Below are 24,814 nucleotides of genomic sequence, written 5' to 3' on the forward strand. Positions count from 1 at the left end.
CGGTGAGCAGAGAGCCCGATGCGGGGCTCCATCCCAAGAACCTGGGATCATGATGAGCTGAAGGCAGAGGCTTAACCCACTGAGCCACCCAGGCGCCCCATAATTTCAGTTCTTAAATCTGATTAAGAGATGTTCTATGACCCAGGTTATGTTTTATCTTGGTAAATGCTCCAGGGGTGCTAGAATAGAATGTGTATCTTGCTGTTTGGGGGCAAATTGTTGATTGGCTTCAGTGGTGGTGTTGAGTACACAGGAGAACGCAGAAAGGCTTTGGGGGGCTTGGGGTGAAAGACTGTGGTTGTTTCCTGGCTTATTGCCAGAGTAGTACCTCTGTTTGCCTTCTTTCCTCCCACAACTCTGAGCTACATCGTCTTTACGTCACTCCAACATGGCAGCCCGCAGAGCTGAGTGGCTAAGGGGCGCCGCCATGTTGGCGCCCAGTCGGCCATTTGGAGGGGGCCGATTTTAGCCGACAGCCATGTTGAGTCCGGGAGACCTCCCACCGAGTAGCCGCTAATGAGCGTGCGCACACCTAGGCGGCGGCGTAAGGAGTCCCGCAGGGACTGGGAGGGAGTGAGAAAAAAAGTCGACCGGATTTAGTCACCACCTGAGGTATATGGCCACTGTCTTGAGAGACAGTGGGTGAGGGGCAGGTGAGTGCAGCGATAGGAACATGGGGAGCTGAGCCGTGAAAAGTCTCTGATGTCTGTGATTAGCATTGGGTCAGTGATGGGGGCGGGCACTGGATGGAATAATGGGAGTCGGTGGGGTCTCTGACAGTGGATCGTCGGCGGAGGGTCGGGGTCTGTGGGATCTCTGACGGTTTGATCGGAGAAGGAGGGTCGCGGTCTGTGGGGTCCCTGACGGTGGATCCGCGGGGGAGGGACGGGGTCTGTGGGGTCCCTGACGGTGGATCCGTGGGGGGAGGGACGAGGTCTGTGGGGTCCCTGACGGTGGATCCGCGGGGGGAGGGACGGGGTCTGTGGGGTCTCTGAGGGGGGATCCGCAGTGGCGGGACCCGGTCTGTGGGGCCAGTATGGGTGGATAACTGCAGAGCCTGGATAATGAGGGAGCCGAGGGGTGAGAGATGTTAGATATTAATTGATATCCTCTTTCTTTTAGGCTTTTGGTTTGTTCCTCTTTATGAGTATTCATGTTATATATTGCTGGAGATTAAAAAAATATGCCATGAGATTGCCTATACGTTTTCATATACCTTATTTTGATCGTTTACTTATCCAGATTAGTAGCTACTTTGCTACTTGCAATATATATTTTTTTTCTCTTTTTTATTGTCAGACGTCTCAAATTTTATTTTATGGACCATTTTAAGGTACTGGTTTTGTTTATAATCTATACTTTTGTTTTCTTTTTAAAAATTCACTCACTTGTTTTATTTTAATTTAATTTATTTATTTGACAGCGACATAGCGAGCGAGGGAACACAAGCAGGGGGAGTGAGAGAGGGAGAAGCAGGCTTCCTGCCCAGCAGGGAGCGGGATGTGGGGCTGGATCCCAGGACCCCGGGATCATGCCCTGAGCCGAAGGCAGAGGCTTTAACCCACTGAGCCACCCAGGCGCCCCATCTCTGTTCTTTTTATGTTAATTTTATCTCTTTCTTTTTAAAAGATACTTTTTTTTTTTTAAATGTAAGTTGTCATTCTTTCCCTTATTTTCTCAGTTTTATACTGGATACCTATAGGGGTATAAAATTTTCCTTAAATACATTTTTATTATTAAGTGTATTAATAAGTGTATATATTAATAAGTCTATGTATTAAGTGTACATATTTTAAAATATTCTTTTCTAAAGATTTTTTTAATTTTATTTATTTTAGAGAAAGTGTGAGCAGGGAGGGGGCAGAGGAAGAGGGAGAGAGAGCTGAGCATGGGGCTCCATCCCACAGCCCTGAGATCATGACCAGAGCCAAAATTAAGAGTCAGAGGCTTAACTGACTGAGCTACCTAGAGGGGTGGAACTTGAAACTCACCCACTGACTTGAAGTTGAGTCAATCACTAATGGCCAGTTATTTAATTAATCATCTGTATGTGATGAAGCTTCCATAAAATTACAGAAAGATGGAGTTTGGCGATCTTTTGGATTGAACACATGAAGATGATGGGAAAGTGAAGTACCCCTTCCCATGTATCTTGCCCTACGCATCTCTTCCATCTAGTTGTTCCTGAGGTATATTCTTCTATAATAAAGTTTTAGTCCAGTGAGTCAAATGTTATCTTAAGGTTTGTGAGCTGCTCTAGCAAATTAATGGAACCCAAGCTGGAGTTCCTGGGAACCTCTGATTCACAGTCGACTGATAAGGTACAAGTAACAACCTGGACTTATGATTGGCATCTGAAGCTGGGGTGGGGGCAGTCTTGTGGGACTGAGCCCTCAACCTGTGTGATCTGATGCTGACTCCAAGTTGATGATGTCAGAATTGAGTTAAATTGTAGGACACTCAGCTAGTGTTGCAGAATTTCTTAGTGTGGATCCCTTTCCCGCCCTGCTTCAAACACATGCGCACACATTTGGTGATCAGAAGTATTGAGAATAGAGGAAAAACACACAGAAGAGTTTTTCCTTTACAGGGCATGGGATTGATTGGTGGAGAGCCAGGACCATTGGGGTAGAGCTGTTGAAGGGACTGTAGAATGAGTGATTTGGGGGTCTATGGGCAGCAGGATGTGGGAACCAGTGATTCTGAGGTGTGGATAATGGCTCCAGGGGGAGGTCAGTGTGTAGTGGTGGACAGTGGGCGTGAGGAACTAGGTGATGATGACATAAGTGGGCTGTGAAGTCAGATGACCTCTGGTACAGTAATTGCATTCTACCTGGGTTGTTGATACTGCAGTAATATTTAAGGAGCATTTATATGCCATACATTGGCTGAGTGCTTTTTGAGTATTATAAATTTATCTAAAAAGTATGAAGATGGGGAAACTGAGGCTGAAGTGAGTTCTCCAAATTGTCACAGCTAGATGATAGAAGAGCTGGGATTCAAAAATGCATTGATTTGGCTCTGTATTTCTTATTGTCCCCTGTGATACCTGTTCCACACTGTAGGAGGCTCTTGGGAGGACAGCTGAGTGGCTGTCACCATGTGGCACACTCTCTGCAGAGAGTCTCCACAGAGCCGGGATGTCAGAGTACTTCTTGAGCCTTCAGAATCTCTTTTTCAGACTCCAGCCCACCTTGGCCTAATATTGCTGGTAGTCTGCAGATGTTCACCCATCCTTGGGCTCCTAGGAAGATTGGAGTTCTAAGATACAGAGTGGTGAGGCCCAGTGTGAACATGACAGCCAAGGAGAATTTGCCCACAGGATCCAGCTCACATCCTGCCTCTGTGGCAATGTGACAGCTCCTGTGAAGTGGGAGGGGAGCGGCAGAAGCAGGATTGTTTTTAGAACTGGGCTAGCTAAAACAAAACATGATCCTTTTGCAGTGTGAACTATGTATGGGTGATGTCATATCTTCCAAACCTATTTGCTGTAGTGGGAGAGATTTTTTAGAAGTCTTTATTCATTTATTTTTTTTTTTTTTGAGAAAGAGTGTGTGCGTGTGGGTATCGGGCAGCGGGAGAGGTAGGGAGAGGGAGAGAATCTTACCCAGGCACCATGCTCGGCATGGAGTCTGACATTGGGCTTGATCTCATGACCTCAGCCAAAATCAAGAGTGGGACACTTAACCAACTGAGCCATGCAGGCACCCTGAAATTTTTTTAAGTTTTATTATAGAAAATTTTAAATGTACAGTAGAGAAAATAATACAATGAACCCGAAATGCCCGTTATCACCCAATCTCAGTAATTATCAACTATCTGCCAGTGTTGTTTCACCTGTTTCTTCCCACTTACTTTGTTTTGACCAGAATATTTTTTTAAAAAGTTTATTTATTTATTTGAGAGAGAGAGAGAGAGAGAAAATGAGCAGTGGGGAGGGGCAGAGGGAGAGAGAGAAGCAGAATTCCTGCTGAGCAGGTGTCTCTATGTGGGGCTCTATCCCAGGACCCTGAGATCATGACCCGAGTTGAAGGCAGACACTTAACCAACTTAGCCACCCAGGACCCCCTTGACCATAATATTTTAAGATAAATCTCGGATACCATGTCATTTTACCCATAAATACTTCAGCATACAGGTCCTGATGTGGACTTTGTTTCTCAAAGCCACTGAGCCATTACCAATCTAACAGAAGCTCCCCAAGAGTAAGTAGCTCCTGCATCTGACACTCTGTAGTCAAGTTTTTCTGATTATCTAAAACATGACTTTGTTAACTTTTTACAATAAAAATTTTAGAAGGAGGAAAGCTAAGCAAGTAATATAATGAACCCCCAAATGCCCATTGGTCAGTGGGTATCAGTGTGATAATTTTACAGTTACCAAGTCACGCCCAGTCCTTTGTCATCTACACCTTACTTTTCCCATATCTTTTCTCTTTTGCTGGATTATTTTGAAGCAAATCTCAAACACTGCATCATTGTACCCATAAATTTTTCAATATATAAACCTGAAAATAAGGGCGCCTGGGTGGCTTAGTGGGTTAAAGCCTCTGCCTTCGGCTCAGGTCATGATCCCAGGGTCCTGGGATCGAGCCCCACATAGGGCTCTCTGCTCAGCGGGGAGCCTGCTTCCCCCTCTCTCTCTGCCTGCCTCTCTGCCTACTTGTGATCTCTGTCAAATAAATAAAATCTTAAAAAAAAAAACAAAAACCTGCTTCCAAACACAGCAATGAGAAAAGGTATTTCTGAGATAATTGGGTTATTTTGAATATAAGCTGAATATTAAAATGATACAGAATTACTAGTAATTTTCTCAGGCATAATAATCTTCTAGGAGATTTATGTGAAGTATTTAGGCATGAAGTATCATGACATCTGCAACTTCCAAATGATTCAGCAAAAAATGCGTACATACACATATGAACCTACTTGTGACTGTGTGTGTATAGAAAAATTAAGCAAATATGGCAAAATACTAACTGTTGAAACTAGGTGGAGGGTATATATGTGTTTCTAGTACTAATCATTCAACTCTTCTTTCTGTTAGAAAACTGTGATTAAAAGTTTTGGAAAGTGGCGCCTAACTGGCTCAGTTAGTAGAGCATGAGACTCTTGATATTGGGGTCCTGAGTTTGAGGCCCATGTTGGGCATAGAAATTTCTTTAAAATATTTTAGGGGTGCCTGGGTGACTCAGTCAGTTAACATTCCAGCACTTGATCTCACTCAGCTCAGGTCTTGATCTCAGAGTCGTGAGTTCAAGCCCTGCATTAGGTTCCATGCTGGGGGTGGAGCCAATGCAAAAGAAAAAAAAAAAAAAAGGAAGAAAGAGAAAGCGGCGGGGGGAAAGAAAGAAAGGTAGATTTTAAAAATAAAGTAAAAATACTGGAAAATAAGTGACTCAGATCAGTTGTTTTATTTTTTTTTTAAGATTTTAAAAATTTATTTATTTCACAGACAGAGATCACAAGTAGGTGGAGAGGCCAGGCAGAGAGAGAGGAGGAAGCAAGGCTGAGCAGAGAGCCTGATGTAGGGCTCTATCCTACGACCCTGGGATCATGACCTGAGCTGAAGATAGAGGCTTTAAACCCACTGAGCCACCCAGGGGCCCCTCAGATCAGCTTTTAAGGTATGTTATTAACTAGAACCAAATCCACTTACTACATTGTAACCAAGACAAATTTTCCATTGATGTTTCCCTTTAAAGAACTGTAAGTTAAGGAAAAATGTGAAAAATCTTCAGGGTCTCTCTGGTCTTTTCTGTCAATGTTCTCACAGCTGGGATGGGCTCAGAGCAATCTCATTATATTCTTTAAAAACAGTTACTTTGTTTTTTACTAGCAAATAAGAATATAAAAATTACCTGTAATTTTACCATTACCCAAATAATATATCTGTTAACATGGTAGTATATTTCATTCCAGATAATTTTCTTTTTGTGCATGAGTGCATTTGTAGATGTGTACATGCATGTATGTGTGCATATGTATGTATACCCACATTGTTCAGTGAAAATGGAATCATACTGTTTAGTACATGTTTTGATTTTTACTTGTCAGTTTAACATATTTTCTACTGTAATTTAATTTCACATAACTTTATGTTCTCAGGATGGCCTATAAATTATTTAAGCAGTCTGTAATTATTGGTTATCAAGATGTTCTAGCCTTTTTATTTTGTTATTAGTCATGCTGTGGTAAAACTGCATTTAAATTTTTGTGCAATACAAATGATTTTTTATGATACAGTTCTAGAAATAAGTTTTTGGGTCAGCTGCATGGATGCTAAATGATGTATGTGTCCATGTGTGGGACCCTGGCACAGTTTCTTCTCTCATCTGTCCCTCTGTTCATCTTATTTTTCAGATCTCTACCTTTTTCCCAGAAAAGCCAGAAATGACCAAGTCCCTGGTGAGTTCTTTTTGTTCATATATTTGTTGCTTTATTTTCTAGTGGATTTTAGGAAGCATTTAATAATCCATACAGTAAAATGGACAAGCACAAATAAATAAAAACTAAGATTGGGTGGGGAAAAGAGGTGACTTATTAACTCTAGGTCAAGCTTGCAGTATAGATATATAAGACTTGTGTGATTTTATATAGCTATGAACTTTGAAGTGTGAGATTATCTCTGATCTTCCTGAAAGACCTAGCAATAATGGAAATGAGATACTGATTTATATTGTTGATAAGTAATTTATTTCACCTGTACTAAAGATACCATGGTTCCTGATGTTTGAGAAAAATTTTAATGGCTCTTCAGATGGTTGGAGACAGAACAACAACACTGTTAGTGGAGGTGCGCTGATAGGTTTTCTGTTGTTATAAAGCAGTGCTTCTCACACTTGAGCATCACTACAGATTCTGCTTTAATAGTGTTGGGATTCCCATAGGATGTCATTGCTGCTTGTCCAGGGACTACCTGCTGAAGCAAAGTTTTGAGGTTTTATGATGAACAGGTATTTTGTCAGATGGTTTTTCTGCATCAGTTGGTATGGTAATGGGATTTTACTTCTTAAGTCTGTTGCTATGGTGGATCACAATTGATTCATTTTCTTTTCTTTTTTTTTAAAGAATAAAATGTATTGTCTTCTCATGCAGCAGGAGGCCCTGCTGTGCCCTCAGACACCCCCTTCCCCCCTACAATTGATTGATTTTCACATCTTGAGCCAGTTTTGCAACCTTTGAATAAACCCCATTTGATTATGGCATATACTTCTTTCTATTTATTTGTATTTGTTGATACTTTGTTAAGGATTTTGGTATCATATTTATGAGGGATGCTGATCTATTTATTTTATTACTACTATGTATGGATTAAAGTTCCAGCTCCTCACCTGGCTTTTTCTCACACCACACCTTTGGAGCATGAAAGGGGCATATCTCTTTAGTTAGTCAGGAGTGCGAGTCTGGGCTACTCACTGGGTGTTCGCTGATGGGTTTGGGGTCAGGCTCAGAGGTTTTGTTTGTTTTTTTAATTTGTTGTGTCTGCCTTCCGTGTGTTTTGCCTACAAGTTTTCTGCCTTTCTGTGCCTTTGCTGGTCTTTTAGCTAGAGAGAGCAGACTTTTCTTTGAGCTCTCTTTGTGTGCTCTTGTTGGTGATACTGCGTTGTAGGCTTTTCTAGCACCTGTAAGGACTGTATGAAGCAGTCTTTGGGAACTCATGTTATGTAGTTTTGGGTTTCCGGTTCCTCAGCAGTTTGACTTCTTTTCTTTAGCCTTACAGAGTCTTCTCATATTTGTTTTATGGATGATGTCTATGGTTTCTAGATGTACTTAGTGGGATGAGAAGGGACAAGTGCATCTATTTCCATCTTTCCAGGAATGGAAATCAGTTCACTGATTTTTTTTTTTTTTTTAAGGAGGACTTGTTTTATATTAAGCATATTCCTCTTTTTTTTTGCATTTTACTGTGAATTTAATTATGGAAAGTGCTAACTGTATCACTCTAAGACTTGAAAGTTGTCTAATTTGTTAAGCATATTCTTACATACTTTTTTTCAATTATATTTACCTCTTTGTTCTTTGCATTTTAACATTTATTTATTTATTTTTAAGATTTCATTTATTTATTTGACAGAGAGAGAGAGCACAAGTAGGCAGAGCAGCAGACAGAGGGAGAGGGAAAGTCAGGCTCCCCACTGAGCAGGGAGCCTGACGCAGGGCTTGATCCCAGGACCCTGGGATCATGACCCAAGCCAAAGGTGGGCACCTAACTGACTGAGCCACCAGGTGCCCCTGCATTTTAACTTTTAAAAGTAAATATTTCATTTGGAATATCACAGAACTGTTACTTGTGTTTATTCAGTCACATAATTCTTTGAGGCTTCATAGAATGTTGCTTGGATCTCAGATTCCAGTCTTCAAAGGTAATCACTGTGAACTTTATTGAATTGCTTGTTTTAATACTTTCATATGTGTGGGGCACCTGCGTGGCTCAGTGAGTTAAAACCTCTTCCTTCAGCTCAGGTCATGATCCCAGGGTCCTGGGATCGAGCCCCGCATTGGGCTCTCTGCTTAGCAGGAAGCCTGCTTCCTCTTCTCTCTCTCTCTGCCTGCCTCTCTGCCTACTTGTAATCTCTGTCTGTCAAATAAATAAATAAAATCTTTAAAAAAAATACTTGCATATGTCTAAGTAGCATGTTTATATTGGTACCACTTGGCTTTCAACTTTAGGCAGTATCTACTGGCTTCATACAATGGAGAATGAGGATTTAACTCTCTTTGAAACACTTAGGCCCTCAACACTCACATGCACATTTCTTATGTTTCCTTACGATAGGAATATTATAGTTTTGGATAAATCAATAGCCTGTATTTAATGTGAGGATTATTTTAATTATATTCACAGCTGCACCATTTACTTTACCTTTTATGCACTACTTTTTGTTTTACCTGTAATCAGTAATTGGTTTAATCATTAGTTTCATTTTTTTGTTTGTTTGTGTATGTGTACATTGTTATATGGCAATTAATTCCATGTTATATGGCAATTAATTCCATAAGTCTTCCCAGGTATAGAAATATCTTTTCAGTATGTTAAAATATATTAGGTAGTAACAGTAATGGTAATCACAGGCCTTACTATAGTGCTTGCTATTTTCCAGGCAGCACGGTCTCTATTAACTATTTAATTATAACCTCTATGAGGTATCTGTAATCATTCTCACTTTTCAGAGGAGGAAACAGATCCACAGAAAGGGTTAGTAACTTGCCCAAGATTGTTCCACTAGTAGTGTTGAAGCCAGGTGTAAGCCCAGATAATTTGGCTTTAAAATATAGGCTCTTAATTTCATCTCTAAAGAAACTTCTCTCATGGTCTTTGACCTGACCTGCTTGCAGTGTTCTCTGTTTGATACTCAGCTGCTAACTTGGAGTCTCCCTTTGGCATAGTCCTAGGAATTCCTTTCATGTTCCTCAAGGGTTGGATCTCTTGTTTTAGGCTCTTTCTTGATTTATGCTCTCATTTTTTTTTTCCTAAGATTTTATTTATTTATTGGACAGACAGAGATCACAAGTAGGCAGAGAAGCAGGCAGAGAGAGAGGAGGAAGCAGGCTCCCCGCTGAGCAGAGAGCCCGATGCGGGGCTCGATCCCAGGACTCTGGGATCATGACCTGAGCTGAAGGCAGAGGCTTTAACCCTCTGAGCCACCCAGGCGCCCCTATGCTCTCATTTTTTAAAAGATTTTATTTATTTATTTGACAGAGAGAGAGATCACAAGTAGGTAGAGAGAGAGGGGGAAGCAGGCTCCCTGCTGAGCAGAGAGCCCAATGTGGGCCTCTATCCCAGGACCCTGAGACATGACCTGAGCCGAAGGCAGAGGCTTAACCCACTGAGCCACCCAGGTGCCCCATGCTCTCATTTTTAGAGCCTGTTATACAGTGGCTCTTTATAAAGGGTGGGTAGGAAGTGAATTTTTTGAGACCTTGTGTATCTGGAAATGTCTTTATTTTACTCTCAGTAACTTCATAGGTTGGTTGGGTGTATGTTCTAGATTGTAAATCTTTCTTCTTCTTCTTCTTCTTCTTCTTCTTCTTCTTCTTCTTCTTCTTCTTCTTCTTCTTCGATTGTAAATCATTTTTACTCATAGTTCTGAAGCCATTGTTTTTACTCTTCCATCTCATTTTCTCTTATTGAATTTGGTAATAAGAATAATTGCCCTCAAAGATGTCCACATCCGAATCCCTGGAAAGTGTGAATATGTTACCTTACATGTCAGAAGGGACTTTGCAGATGTGGCTGAATTAAGGATCTTGAGGTAGAGAGATTATGCTGGGTTATCTGGGTGGTCCCAGTGTAATCACATGGGTCCTTACAAGTGAAAGAGGGAGGCAGTAGTCAGGGGAAGATTTGAAAATGCCACTCTGCTGGCTCTGAGATGGAGGAAGCAACTGGGACCTTCTAGAAGTTGTGTAGGTCAAGGAAATGAATTCTCCCCTTGAGCCTCCAGGAGGAATGTAGCCCTGCTAAGTTCTTGATTTTAGCCCAGTAAGATTCATATTGAAATTCTGGCTTCAGAATCATAAGATAATAAATTTGTGTTGTTTTAACTTTGTGATAATTTGTTACAGCAGCAATAGGAAACCATTAGAAATTTTGGTACCTTGTAGGTACCTACTGGAGGTAGATTTGGAATTCGGTAGTGTGTAGAAACTGTAAGAATTTTGAAGAACAATAGCAAGAGCCTAGATTTCCTTGAACAGACTGGTAGTGGAATGTGGTTGTTAACCACTGTGCTAGAGGACTCAGAAAGAGGTGAGGGGCGCAGTAGGGAAAACCTGTGTTGTTTTAGAGAACACCTAAATTGTTATAAACAAAGTCTTGATAGAAACGGTTGTTAAAGGTACTGCTGGTGGTGACTACAGGAAATGAGGAGCATGTTACTGGAAACCGGAGGAAAGGGTACCTGTTGTGCAGTGGCAGAAAGCCTAGATGAAGTTTGTCCTGTAGTTAATGTGGAAAGCAGATTTGTCAATGATGAACTTGGGTTTTTCTCTGAGAAGATTTCTAAGCAAAGGGTTGAAGATGTAGCAAGTTTATTCTTCCTGATTATAGTGAAATGTGACAGTTGAGATGGATTGAGGGGACAACTGTTAAGCAAAAAGAAACCAGACTTGATGACTTGGGGAATTTTCAGGCTATCAGGATTCCAAAAGATGCCAAAATTAGTTTGACAGTCAAGAAACCTCTTGAGAGAAAGCCAAGGGTGTGGATAAGTGTTTTGTGTATTTTTCTAGGTTTTTAGGTAATTAGCAGGAGAAATAAGGTGGAGTGCATGTATTCTATTTTTTTAAGAACCAGAAGTCTCAATCTTGCCTTTTATTTTTTTAATCTTATTTTTTTTTATTGAAGTATTGTTGACACACAGTATTAATTAGTTTCAGCTGTGCAACACAGTGATTCGATGAGTCTGTACATTATGCTATGCTTATCACAAATGTAGCTACCATCTGTTGCCTTACAACACTGTCACGATACCGTTGACTCTGTTCCCTCTGCTGTACCTTTCACCCTCACAACTCACTCATTCCATAACTGGAAGTCTGTACCTTCCACCACGCTTCACCCATTCTACCTCTACCCCCTGGCAACCATTAGTTTGTTCTCTGTATTTATGGGTTCGTTTCTACTTTGTTTGATTGCACGTGTAAGTGAAAACATGCTATTTGTCTTTCTCTGACTAGTTTCACTTAGAACAGTACCGTGAGTCCATCCATGTTGTCATAAATGGCAAGATCTTATTCTTTTTTATGTCTGAGTGATACTCCATGATTCCACAATATATGTACATACCACGTCTTTATTTAACAATTTTTTAAAGATTTATTCATTTATTTATTTTTTTTTAAAGATTTTATTTATTTATTTGAGAGAGAGGCAGTGAGAGAGAGCATGAGCGAGGAGAAGGTCAGAGGGAGAAGCGGACTCCCCATGGAGCTGGGAGCCCGATGCGGGACTCAATCCCGGGACTCCGGGATCATGACCTGAGCCGAAGGCAGTCGTCCAACCAACTGAGCCACCCAGACGTCCCTCATTTATTTTCTAGAGAGAAAGAGCATGTGCGAGTAGGGAGTGGGGCAAAAGTAGAGGGAGAGAGAGAATCCCAAGCAGACTCCCTGCTGAGCATGTAGTGCAACATGGAGCTCCATCTCATGACCCTGAGACCATGACCCAGGCTGAAACCAAGATTTGGAAGCTCAGCATCTTTATTCATTCATTTATTGATGTGAACAGTGGGGTTGCTTCTATAATTTGGCTATTGTAAATAATGCTGCAATAAACGTAGGGGTACACATATCTTTCTGAATTAGTGTTTTTTTTTTTTTTTTCCTTTGGATAAATACTCAGTAGTGGGTGACTGGATTATACTTTTTTTTTGCTTTGCTTTTGGAGATGCTCTCTGGTTAAGTTTTTAGTCTTTTGCCCGTATACCCTGAGAATTTGGCAGGTGCGTGTGTGAGTCCTGGTTTCTCTGTCACCCAGCTATAGCCTTCTACTGATTCAAAGCTGAATTCTACCTTTGCCAACACCTAGAATTGGTAAATACTTCCAGTGTAAAAGTAGCTGCATACATCAGCTTAAATCTTCAATGTTCTCTCCAGAGCCTAAACCCCTAACAGCTTTCCTGTATATGGCATTTATAGTTATTCTTGGAAGAAACTCTGGACTGCCACAGACTATTGTATCCCATCTGGAAATAGCAGTGCTTCAGAAGAGTCCTTTTTACACCATATATTTCATCCATTTAAAGTATACATTCATTGGTTTTTAGTATATTCACAGAGCTGTATAACCAATACAAGTTTTAGAACATTTTCTCTAACCCTTCCTCTCCAAACTTATAACATACCTTTTTGCTGTTACCCCCAATCCTTCCATTCCTCCTAGCCCTAGGTAATCACTAATCTTTCTGTAACAATAAGTTCTCCTGTTCTGAACATTTTGTATTAAAGGAATCATTCAATATCTGGCCTTTTGTGACTCACTTGTTTTACTTAGCATAATGTTTCCAAGATTCATCCACATTGAAGCACGTATCAGTACTTTATTCCTTTTTATGGCTGATAACATTCTGTTGTATGGATATAGCACATTTTTAAACCATCATTAGTTCACAGACATTTGATGGTTTCTGTTTTTGAATATTATGAATAATGCTACTATAAACATTCATGTGCAAATTTTATGTGGACAGATGTTTTCCTTTTCTTTGGGGTATATACCTAGAAGTGGACCCCTTGGGTTATATTGTAACTTTGTGTTTAACTTTTTGAGGAATTGCCATTGTTTCACAAAGTGGCTGTACCATTTTATATTTTCACCGTCACCACATGAGGATTCCAGTTTTTCCACTTCCTCACTAATGTTTATTATTACCTCTCTTTTTTATTGAAGCCATCCTAGTGGGTATATTTCCCTGATAACAAATAATATTGAGCATCTTTTTTATTATAGTCCTCTCAGTGAATTTGAAGGGGTATTTCCGATAGGACCTTTTGACTAAAGATACTGAGGATCTTTTCATGTGCTTTTGGCCATTTGTTTATCTTTGAAGAAATGTATATTCAGATCCTTTACCCATTTTAATCGGATTATTATTTTTTATTGAGTTGTAAGAGTTCTTTATGTAGTCTAGATCCAAGTCCCTTATTAGACATATAATTTGCAAAAATTTTATCCCAGTTTTTGGGTTGTCTTTTCATCTTTTTTTTTTTTTTTTTAAGATTTATTTGTCAGAGAGTGAGAGCATGCACAGGCGGGGGAGCAGGGAGCAGAGGGAGAAGCAGGCTCCCCACTGAGCAAGGAGCCTGATGTGGGACTTGATCCCAGGACCCTGGGATCATGACCTGAGTAAAAGGCAGATGCTGAACCAACTGAGCCACCCAAACTTCCCATCTTTTCGCTTTTTTGATGATCTCCTTTTAAGCACAATTAAGTCCAGTTTATCTGTTCTTTTTTTTTCTTTAGTTGCTTGTGCTTTTGATTTTATGTCTAAGGAATCGTTGCCAAATCCAGTGTCACAAATATTTACCTTTTAATTAAGTGTAAATTTGGCTAAATATAAGAACATTAGGGCCTTTGATCCACTTCGAGCTAATTTTTTTATATGGTACGAAGTAGGGGTCCAACTTCATCCTTTTACCTGTGGATATCCACTTGTCCCGGCATTATTTGTTAAAAAACTTTTTTTTCATTTAAAAATTTTTTGACTCCTCTGTTGAATATCAGTTGACTATAAATATGAGGATCTATTTCTGGATTCTCAGTTGCATTCCATTGACCTATAGTCTCTCTTTATGCTAGTACCACACTGTTTTGGTGGGGGGAGCCTTTTTAAAATAATCTCTTTTTTTTTTTAAGATTTTTATTTATTTATTTGAGAGAGAAAGATCACAAGTAGGCAGAGAGAAGGGGAAGCAGGCCTCCTGCTGAGCAGAGAGCCCGATGTGGGGCCCAATCCCAGGACCCTGAGATCATGACCTGAGGCGAAGGCAGAGGCTTAACCCACTGAGCCACCCAGGCACCCCTTTAAAGTAATCTTTTTTTTATAAGAAATAATGAACTTATGAACAGTGGACTGATAAGTGCAAAATGAATGGCAGAATATAGTTTATTTTTTATGTTAAGTGTTAATGAAAACATAGAAAACAATGCACAAATCATGTATTTACAGTTTTATGAATTTTCACAGCTTATTTCTTTGAAACTAGTACACCAATAAAAACAAGACCAAAACTACCCAGAATATCATCGGTAGCGCAGAAAGAATGGCATGATGTTTTTAATAAGATTTATTTTTTCCTTCAAGATAATAACAGAGGATATTGGTGTTTCATGAGAACCTTATATATTGTAGCATATTAAACATTATTAAAAGTAACTTCCTAAATATCTTGTTTCCATTCTTCAGTCCTCATCCTTCGTATTGAGTAGGAATGTGTTTTTCAGGGATCAGTGTCATTCGAGGATGTCACAGTGGACTTCAGCAGGGAGGAGTGGCGGCGGTTGGACCTTGCTCAGAAGAGCCTGTATAGGGACGTAATGCTGGAAAACTATTTCAATTTGATCTCAGTGGGTAAGCATAGCTCCACTGGCGAGAAGGCTATACCTGTTTGACTACATTTTCATTCTCAGTGGAATTTTTGAAATATGTGGGATTTCTGAGGTATGTGGGAGTTCTAAAAACTGCAGGACATCTGAAGTGTGTAATAGTTTTGTTCTTATTTTGTTCTATGTTATTAATTATACCTTTAGGGTATTATGAATATACTTCTCTTCTGCATGAACTTTTCTGAAAAGTAAATGGAATGCTTCATTGAATGACCTCGGAAACCCAGTCTTCTATTATTTCCTGTTAATAGGGTGTCAAGTTCCCAAACAAGAAGTCCTCTTTAGCTTGGAGCAAGAAGAGCCACGTATGCTGGATGGTGAAATCTCAAGCCACAGCTGTCTCGGTGAGTAGAGAACAAGAACGTGGGGGCCAGCGTGCGTGAACTGGAGTTGTACTGGCAGAGGCTGGCAGCTGTGAAATGCTGTTAACAAGACACTTCTGTAATACTCCACATTTTTGGAACTGCATGGATGAAGTTGGTATAGTCCCCTTGGACATCTGAAAGCCATCCCCACTTAAGGCCTCTTCCTGTATCAGTACCTCTGTCTTGGCTTGACTTTCTAGGAGGGAATGTGCTCTAATTACTGGTACTTTGGGTCTAGGATCCTGCTCTATGGCTCTTCTCCCTTTCTCTTAGCATTTTTATTCTTTTTACCTCCAACACAACCTTAAATCCTTTTCTTACACATTCAGAAACTCATTGATTTACCTTTTTAAAAAATTACTGTGGGACACATTCTTGAGGAGTTCTTTTCATTTTCTCTCTTTCCTCTTAGTGCTTCAGAATTGTCATTTAGACATAGCTTTCTTTTATTATCTCCCGTGTCTCTTTTCCAACCATCAACTTTGAGTGTACCATTACTACATTCAGGAGACAGCTTTTAGCTGTATATGACAGTAGTAGTTATGTTTCCTGACATTTTCTTTTACTTGGCTAGTGAAACACAACACTGACTTGATCCTTCTAACTCATTTACTTATTTTGACATTTTACAAAAAGTTTTTGTATTTTGCTTACAGGAAATTGAGTTAATTATATTCTTTAGTTGTTAATTAATATCATTATCAGTGTGTTTACCCTCCTGCCCCACTTTTGTTTTTTAAGTTCTCCCTTTTAATTCTCACTCCTCATACTTGCTTTTATCCCTAGAGGTAACTGCTAATGTAGTTGATATGTTTGCTATCTATCCTTGAATTTATAGGGTATTTGTAAAATTTAAATTGTTGATATTTTAATTTGTAGTAACGGTACTGTGCTATATGTCCTATTCAGTTTCTTAATTTTTTTCTATTAGCACTAAATTGGTTCATGTTGCAGTGTGTTTTTCTTTTTTTCTTTTTTTTAAATTTTGTTTGTTTATTTGACAGACAGAGATCACAAGTAGGCAGTGAGGCAGGCAGAGAGAGAGAGAGAGGAGGAAACAGGCATCGGGCTCGATCCCAGGACCCTGGGATCATGACCTGAGCCGAAGGCAGAGGCTTTAACCCACTGAGCCACCCCGGTGCCCCCTTGTGACTCATCTTTTCAAATAATTCTTTCTGCCTTTTCTAGTAACTTTTGTCTTCTAGAAAATACCATTTAGATGCCCTCCTCTATTACTTTCCTGTGTTACTACTCAAAACTCTGTCATATTTTCTCATGCCTTTAGGTTTTTCTAATCCTATTTGGATGTGCTAATCCCTACCTATGCCTTTTTTCTTTTTAAAATTAGTATATCTTAGGTGCTAGTAATAGATTTCATTGCTTAAAACACCATGTTTACCGCGTCATAGCTATATGGAGCCAAACTAAAGGTACTGCCTATTATGTAACACATGACAAATTGTTCTCTCAGTGGGTTTGTAAACTAAAGAAAGAACATGCCTCATATTTGCAGGTTGCATTGTCTCTGTTTAGTGTCCATAATTATGTTTATTTACTTCATTTTAATGTTTTTTAGTGATCCCCCTACATATGACCATTTAATTATTTTGCAACCTGGGCCGATTCAGATACTTACTCTTTGTGCTTAGGCTTCACTTACCTCTTGAGTGGACCTGACCATTACATGCTTAAGCACACATGGCTTTTTCCTTTTCTAATTCAGCAGTCCACAGAAACTCAGACAAAAGTACATTAAATTATGTGATAACTGAGTCTTTTTTTGAAAAATTTTTTTAATGTTTCTGTAGAGAGTATTTAACAAAATTAAATTATTGAATTTATGCAACAGGCAGAGGAGGTTACTTTTCTGCCTCAGAGTGATTAAAACATTTTTTTTTTTCCTGCTAGGAGCAACTCAGAGGGCCAATAATTGTAATTGGAAAGGGAAAATAACTGCATGAAATGTTTAAAAGGTCAGCCTTTGTGCAATAAGCGTTGGTTACGGTATACATCTGTGCCAATTAAGTATGACTATGAGTGGCTCAGAATATCTGGTTTTTGTTATTACTTAAAGAAAAGAGAGACCCCTAGATGATCTGTGAAAGAATAATGAATTTTGAAAGGAACAGAGGATCAGAAATAAAAAGCTGAATGGGGAAAAGAATATAGTTGACCCATGGACAATGTGGGGGTCAGGGGCGCCAACTCCTCATGCAGCCATGAATCCATGTATAACTTAGACTGTCCCAGAACCTAACTACTAATAGCCTGATGTTGACCGGAGCCTTAATTGAGAGCATAAACAGTCATTTAACACGTGTTTTTTATGTTAGGTATATTACACACAGTATTCTTATGACAAAGTAAGCTAGAGAAAGGAAAATGTCATTAAGAAAATCATAAGGAGGGGCGCCTGGGTGGCTCAGTGGGTTAAAGCCTCTGCCTTGGGCTCAGGTCATGATCCCAGAGTCCTGGGATCGAGCCCCGCATCGGGCTCTCTGCTCAGCAGGGAGCCTGCTTCCTCCTCTCTCTCTCTCTCTCTCTCTCTGCTTGCCTCTCTGCCTACTTGTGATCTCTGTCTGTCAAATAAATAAATAAAATCTTAAAAAAAAAAAAAAGAAAATCATAAGGAAAATAAATTTACAGTACTATACTATGTTTATTGAAAAAAATCCACATCTAAGTGGCCCCATGCAGTGCAAACTTGTGTTGTTCAATGATCAACTATATATGTTTGGATTTAGTAATAAAAAAGACTTGAGTGACTAGTGGAAAGATAGCTTACATATATACATTTTATTGGCCTAAAATTATGACCCTGTATTTTACTGAATGAGCATTTGAGTCCGTGGTGACAGGAATTGCATATAATTAAACTTTTAAGCATAGGAACAGATTTTTACACTGAACATTGTTGGTGGTAATGTAAATGTTGTCGGATGTTTCAATGGCTTGTAAGCTAAAGAAACTGAAAGATTGCAAAAGATCCAGTTTTAGATGCTCTCAGGAATAATAAAAGCTGTTAATGTGTGTGAGTAAAATTGTAACATAGCACCTAAAGAATATGTCTGGGAACGTGACAAGGCCCTGGAGGCAGAATGAAATGGATATGAGGTTAGACTATGTCTATATTCAAGAACTCTAGTCGAATAAGTTAATAGTATCTAATTTTTTTTTGGTAAATATTTACTGAGAATCTACTATGTTTTATATACTCTTCCAGAATTTGGACTATTACTTATCTTATTCTGGGCAAGAATGGTGTATTGGAGAAAGCAAGCTCCTGTCACTAATAGCCTCCAAGAAACAGTGACTCAGAGAACATAAATATTGACCCAGCATCATGTGACAGTTCCCAAGTCATTGCACAGCCATCCCCTAGAGCTGAGGTTGGCAAACATTTCCTGTAAAGGCCCAGAAGTCATTATTTTAGGCTTTGTGAACCATGTGATTGCTGTCATTACTACTCAATTCCACTGTTTTAGCCCCAAAGCAGCTAGAGGCACTACATCAATGAATGAGTGTCTCTCTGTTCCAATACAAACTTCATGCACACAGAAATGTGAATTTCATTTATTTTTCATGTGTCATGTAATTATTCTTCTGATTTTTTTTTTTTTTTGACCACTCAAAAACTTAAAATCCATTTCTAGCTTTTGTGTGGAGGCCTGGATTTAGTCTGAGGGCCATAGTTTTCCAGCCTGTGCCTAGGGCATTACCAGCCACAGAGCCGGGTGCCACCAGTCTGGAATATAGCCAGTGGGAAGAGAAGAGGGTTGTGGAGACATGCCTACATCCTTAGGATATGGGCTTTGTCACACAAAATAATTTTTATTCCCATTTGACTGGTAAGAACTGAATTACTTGGCTTTACCTTACCATTAATGAGGCTGTTGTTCGGGGGCAGCCATGAACTTGGCTGCAAGCTTCTTACTGCTGAAGGGAGAGGAGAGGTTCTGATGGAAGGCTTTTAGGCCCTGCTTCAGACAGCTGCTCCTTTCTCCTGTTATATGCCTCCTGTTGAGTACATCTATCTCTGTACCCCAAATCAGAATAAAGAATTGAATCATAGGTGTTTTTTGCCATTTGGCTAAGTCAGAATGAATGAAGCTACAGTAGTTTTTACTCTAGGGGCACCTGGGTGGCTCAGTTGGTTAAGCGTCCGACTCTTAATTTCAGCATAGGTCATGATCTGGGGTCATGAGATCGAGTTCTGCTTCAGGCTCTGTACTCAGCGTGGAGCCTACTCGACCCTTTCCCTCCCCTTCTGTTCCTCCCCTCACCCCTGCTCATATGCGTGCTTTCTTTTTCTCCCTGTCTGAAATAAATAAATCCTTTTTTCTTTTAAAGATTTTATTTATTTATTTGACAGACAGAGATCACAAGCAGGCAGAGAGGCAGGCAGAGAGAGAGGAAGGGAAGCAGGCTCCCCGCTGAGCAGAGAGCCCAATGCGGGGCTCGATCCCAGGACCCTGAGATCATGACCTGAGCTGAAGGCAGAGGCTTTAACCCACCGAGCCACCCAGGCGCCCTGAAATAAATAAATCTTTAAAAAAATAGTTTTACTCTACATAAATACATGGGTATTTAGGACAGAGTGATTAACAGGGAAAGAGAATGTAGAGAGATGAGTGGATGAAGGTTTAACAAGAATAATAAGGATAACAAAGATATAGACACAGCTACTTCTTTTAAGCTACACAGTTTGTCACTTTGTTCCTCTGACAGCTTACTGCATAGTTCTGCTACATACATAGAGCTAATGTGGCTTCACTTTGAATCTCCTCCAATTACTGAACATTTGTTTTGGGCAAACACCTGACTCTTCTGTGGCTCAGTTTCCTCATCTGTAAAATAGAGACAATACTGATACCAAGAGCAATGGGTTGTGATGCCTAACTTAGTTACAGAATTTAGGACAATGTCTGGCACATCTACATGCTACTGCTTATTATTTACTAAATACAAAACAAGTATTTGTATTATTGCTATACGTTATATATAAATCTATTACTACTCATATATATTTTTACATATATTTGTTATATTTCTATAACACTTTATCTCACACTTCTCGGTAATCACCCTAAATCAACTGTATGTATTGTCCCTTCTATGTTCTCTTAACTGTTCTTTGTGTGTTTTGTTTTTTCCTTCTTTTTTAGGTGGGGATATTGGTTTTGAGACTTCACAGCAGGGAATGGCTAAAGAAGTTTCAGTCCAGTTTGAGAGAATTAATCTCTTCACAAGAGATGACCCATATTCCATTTTAGAAGAATTGTGGCAAGATGGTAAACAGACAGGGAGATGTGAGGAAAACCAGAACACAAATGTAACACAAGTTCCCTTTATCAACAAGGGAATACTATTTAATGAGAGAGACTGTGAGTATAAGGAAATTGGGAAAATTGGTCATGTGAATACTGCAAGAAAAAGACTCCAGAACTATGAATCATTTGGAAGGAGTTTGAAGCCTATTATAAGCTTATGTGATTATAGAAACAATGCAAGAGAAAATCTTGATAAGATTATTGGCTATGGCAATATTTTCACTCATATAAATTCTCATACAGAAATGAATGCTTGTGAATATAACCAGTGTAAGAAACTTCTGAGTCATAAGCAAGCTCTCATTCAACATCAAAAAATTCATACTGAAGAGAAGCTCAGTTTATTTTCTGATTATGTAAAAATTTTCATCCAGAAGCCTCACCTCTTTGCAGATCAAAGTATTTATACTGAAGAGAAACAGCATGAATGCAGCAAATGTGAGACAGTCTTCACTCAGAAGCCCCAACTTGCTGTACCTCAGAAGGCTTCTATCAGAGGGAAACCCTGCACACGCACTGAGTATGAGAAGGACTTGTCCCTTAAGTCAAATCATGAGAAAACTCACACCGAGGAGAATAACTGTAAATGCAGTGAATATGGAAAAGCCTTTATCCAGAAGTCAGATGCACTCAGATGTCAGGGAATTCGTATGGGAGAAAAACCCTATGAATATCGTGAATGTGGGAAAAATGTCTCTCAGAATTCAAATCTCAATGTACATAAAAAAGTCCATACTGGAGAGAAACACTTTGAGTGTACTGAATGTGGAAAAGCCTTCACAAGGAAATCAACTCTAAGTATGCATCAGAAAATTCATACAGGAGAAAAACCCTATGTTTGTACCGAATGTGGGAAAGCCTTTATCCGGAAGTCACATTTTATTACACATGAGAGAATTCATACTGGAGAGAAACCTTATGAATGTCGTGACTGTGGAAAGTCCTTTATAAAGAAGTCACAACTCCATGTGCATCAGCGGATTCACACAGGAGAGAATCCTTTTATATGTACAGAATGTGGGAAGGTCTTCACTCATAAGACAAATCTCATTATACACCAGAAAATTCATACTGGAGAGAGACCTTATATATGTACTGAATGTACGAAGGCCTTTACTGACAGGTCAAATCTAATTAAACACCAAAAAATTCATACTGGAGAGAAACCCTATAAATGCAGTGATTGTGGAAAGTCATTCACCTGGAAGTCACGGCTCAGGATACATCAGAAATGCCATACCGGAGAGAGACATTATGAATGCAGTGAGTGTGGGAAAGCCTTCATCCAGAAGTCAACACTAAGTATGCATCAGAGAATTCACAGAGGAGAAAAACCCTATGTTTGCACTGAATGTGGGAAGGCCTTCTTCCACAAATCACATTTTATTACCCATGAGAGAATTCATACTGGAGAAAAACCTTATGAATGCAGCGATTGTGGGAAATCCTTCACGAAGAAGTCACAACTCCATGTCCATCAGCAAATTCACACAGGAGAGAAACCCTACAGATGTGCTGAGTGTGGAAAGGCCTTCACTGACAGATCAAATCTCTTTACACACCAGAAAATTCATACTGGAGAGAAACCCTATAAATGTAGTGACTGTGGAAAAGCCTTCACTCGGAAGTCAGGCCTCCACATACATCAGCAGTCTCATACTGGAGAGAGACACTATGAATGTAATGAATGTGGGAAAGCCTTTGCAAGAAAATCAACACTAATTATGCATCAGAGAATTCATACAGGAGAGAAACCCTATATTTGTACAGAATGTGGGAAGTCCTTCATCCAGAAATCACATTTAAATCGGCATAGGAGAATTCATACTGGAGAGAAACCCTATGAATGCAGTGACTGTGGGAAGGCCTTCATTAAGAAATCACAACTCCATGAACATCATCGAATTCACACAGGGGAGAAACCATTTATATGTGCTGAGTGTGGAAAAGCCTTCACCATCAGGTCAAATCTTATTAAGCACCAGAAAATTCATGCTAAACAGAAACCCTATAAGGGCAGTGACTTTAGGAAGGCCTTAAACTGGAGGCCACAGCTTAGTGCACATCAGAAATCAGATTCTGGGGAAGTAGAGTGCCCAGGGCCACAATCATGATGTGGGGATACAAAGTAGTGAGAGCCTACAGCTTGACTAAGAAGCAGGAGGTAAAGCCGCCTTACCTCTGGTCAGAAGTATGAATGTCTGGATCGCAGAGCTGATGTCCTGTTTCACATATGGGGAGACATTGTGAAGAAAGTGTTTAAACAATGTGTGATGGTCATGCTTAATTCCTGGACAGGTACTGGGATTGTCAAGCCCCTGCAAATAATAGTAAATATGCAAGGAGAGGATTTGGCAGTCTTTCTTGTTTCATGTTATGGATAAGCAGCTTTATAAATTCAGGGCTGTATTCAATACTAACCAAAGGAATTTCTTAATGAGTAGGGTGCTAAGAAAATTTCTCATTGTCTAAGGATGCTGAAATGAAAGCAAAAGTGTAGACCATTCAGAGCTATAATGAAGAGAATCCAGAAGTTTTTGCGAATATTGACATTAGAGACACAAAGAAAGGATTCTTTCTTTTTCCTTTCAGGAAGTCAGTTATTTATTGTTTACAGTATCAGTATGTGGAAATTTGGATAAACATTTTTCTGTTTGACTTTGAGATTAGCACATCAGAACCACAGGCTTACTTGAATATTCACAGGCCTCTTCAGTTAACCAGTATGTTCCCTTATTTATTAATTCCCTGCCATGACCCAGGTAACTCACACCTAGGAGGCATAAAGTTTTCCCATCTTGTATCTATACCCAAAGTGACCAATGAGGTAAGCAGCAGCCCTGCAGACTACTTACCATCACCTTAGAACTGGCCCTGAGACCACAGGACTTAGTCTGCACTTTGAACTCTTAACATCATCCACAGAAATCTATATTTTTTTACTGATTTCTGTTTGGGAAAGAGAAAAATTAAGAAAATGGATTTCAAAACCTAGAATTCATTTCTTCCAGTTTTGTTAATACATTGTCTGCATAGTCAGCACATGCTGGGTTGCCACTGGACACTCTTGTTTGCATTTGGATTTGTCTTCTTAAAAAACAGTTTCACATTTGGAAGAGTACCCTTCCTGTCCCCTCCCAGTCTCTACAAATTAGTCTTACTGTGTTTTCAAACCCTTTCTATTCTTCCAGACTTATTCCATCAGATTCTAAAAGGAGTGTTTTATCTTCCAGAATATTTGTGAATTTGTCTTTCCTTTAGATCAACCCATTTTTGTTTTATATATTTTGAGACTTTGTTTTTACATACATTCAAATTTAGAATTGTTATATTCTTCCTGGTTAATTAAAACTTAATCATTATGAAATGTCCATTTTTAAAAAAGATTATATTTATTTATTTGACCAAGATCACAAGTAGGCAGAGATGCAGGCAGAGAGAGAGGAAGGGAAGCAGCCTCCCTGCTTAGCAGAGAGTCCAAAGCAGGACTCGATTCCAGGACCCTGAGATCATGACCTGAACCAAAAGCAGAGGCTTTAATCCACTGAGCCACCCAGGTGCCCCTGAAGTGTCCATTTTTATTGCTATGATGCTTTAAAATTTACTACTTGGGATGTTAATACTGTTTGTACACATTATTTATTGAAGACTAATTTAAATTAGTATCCACACCACTCTGGATGAGGTGAGCAGCTACAAAAATGGCTCCTTTATTTCCCTCTTGACTTACATACTATTAATGTTATGCATTTGGATTTTGTAAGTAGTTGATGTGGTCAGTCATTGTTTCACAGTCAGTATTCCTTTAGATTAATCCTCATACTTACCGTTTTTAAATTCCTTTTATATTCCTTCTTTCAAGTTTCACTCTAGAATCATTTTCACTCTGATTGAAGAGGACACTTTAGCATTTCTTTTAGTGTGTACTTGTTTTTGTATCTTGGAAAATGTCTTTATTTTACCTTCATTTTTGAAAGATAATTTTACTGAATATAAGATTCTAAGTTGACA

At 39.4% G+C, this 24,814-nt stretch overlaps 1 protein-coding gene and 1 long non-coding RNA gene across 4 annotated transcripts; both read left to right on the forward strand.

Annotated features, from left to right (window-relative positions):
- The first annotated feature begins 587 nt into the window (after positions 1–587).
- Positions 588–23,324, forward strand: ZNF484 (zinc finger protein 484). 3 transcript variants are annotated; one of them, XM_032866478.1, is made up of 5 exons: positions 588–722; positions 6,363–6,407; positions 14,947–15,073; positions 15,360–15,452; positions 20,639–23,324. In XM_032866478.1, the coding sequence occupies exons 2-5, from the start codon at positions 6,393–6,395 to the stop codon at positions 22,915–22,917; spliced, it is 2,514 nt and encodes an 837-aa protein (XP_032722369.1). In that variant the 5' UTR covers positions 588–722; positions 6,363–6,392; the 3' UTR covers positions 22,918–23,324. The 3 variants fall into 3 exon arrangements, with proteins under 3 accessions (XP_032722369.1, XP_032722370.1, XP_032722368.1); XM_032866479.1 differs by having other exon boundaries at positions 589–653; XM_032866477.1 differs by lacking the exon at positions 588–722 and having other exon boundaries at positions 6,021–6,407.
- On the forward strand, positions 6,782–7,207 carry LOC116872951. The gene is made up of 2 exons (XR_004383714.1): positions 6,782–6,955; positions 7,071–7,207. It is a non-coding gene; the product is annotated as an uncharacterized LOC116872951 (long non-coding RNA).
- Positions 23,325–24,814: the final 1,490 nt, after the last annotated feature.

Source organism: Lontra canadensis, unplaced genomic scaffold (genome assembly GCF_010015895.1).
Source record: "Lontra canadensis isolate GAN:19392208 unplaced genomic scaffold, GSC_riverotter_1.0 scaffold31, whole genome shotgun sequence".
NCBI classification, from domain to species: Eukaryota; Metazoa; Chordata; class Mammalia; order Carnivora; family Mustelidae; genus Lontra; species Lontra canadensis.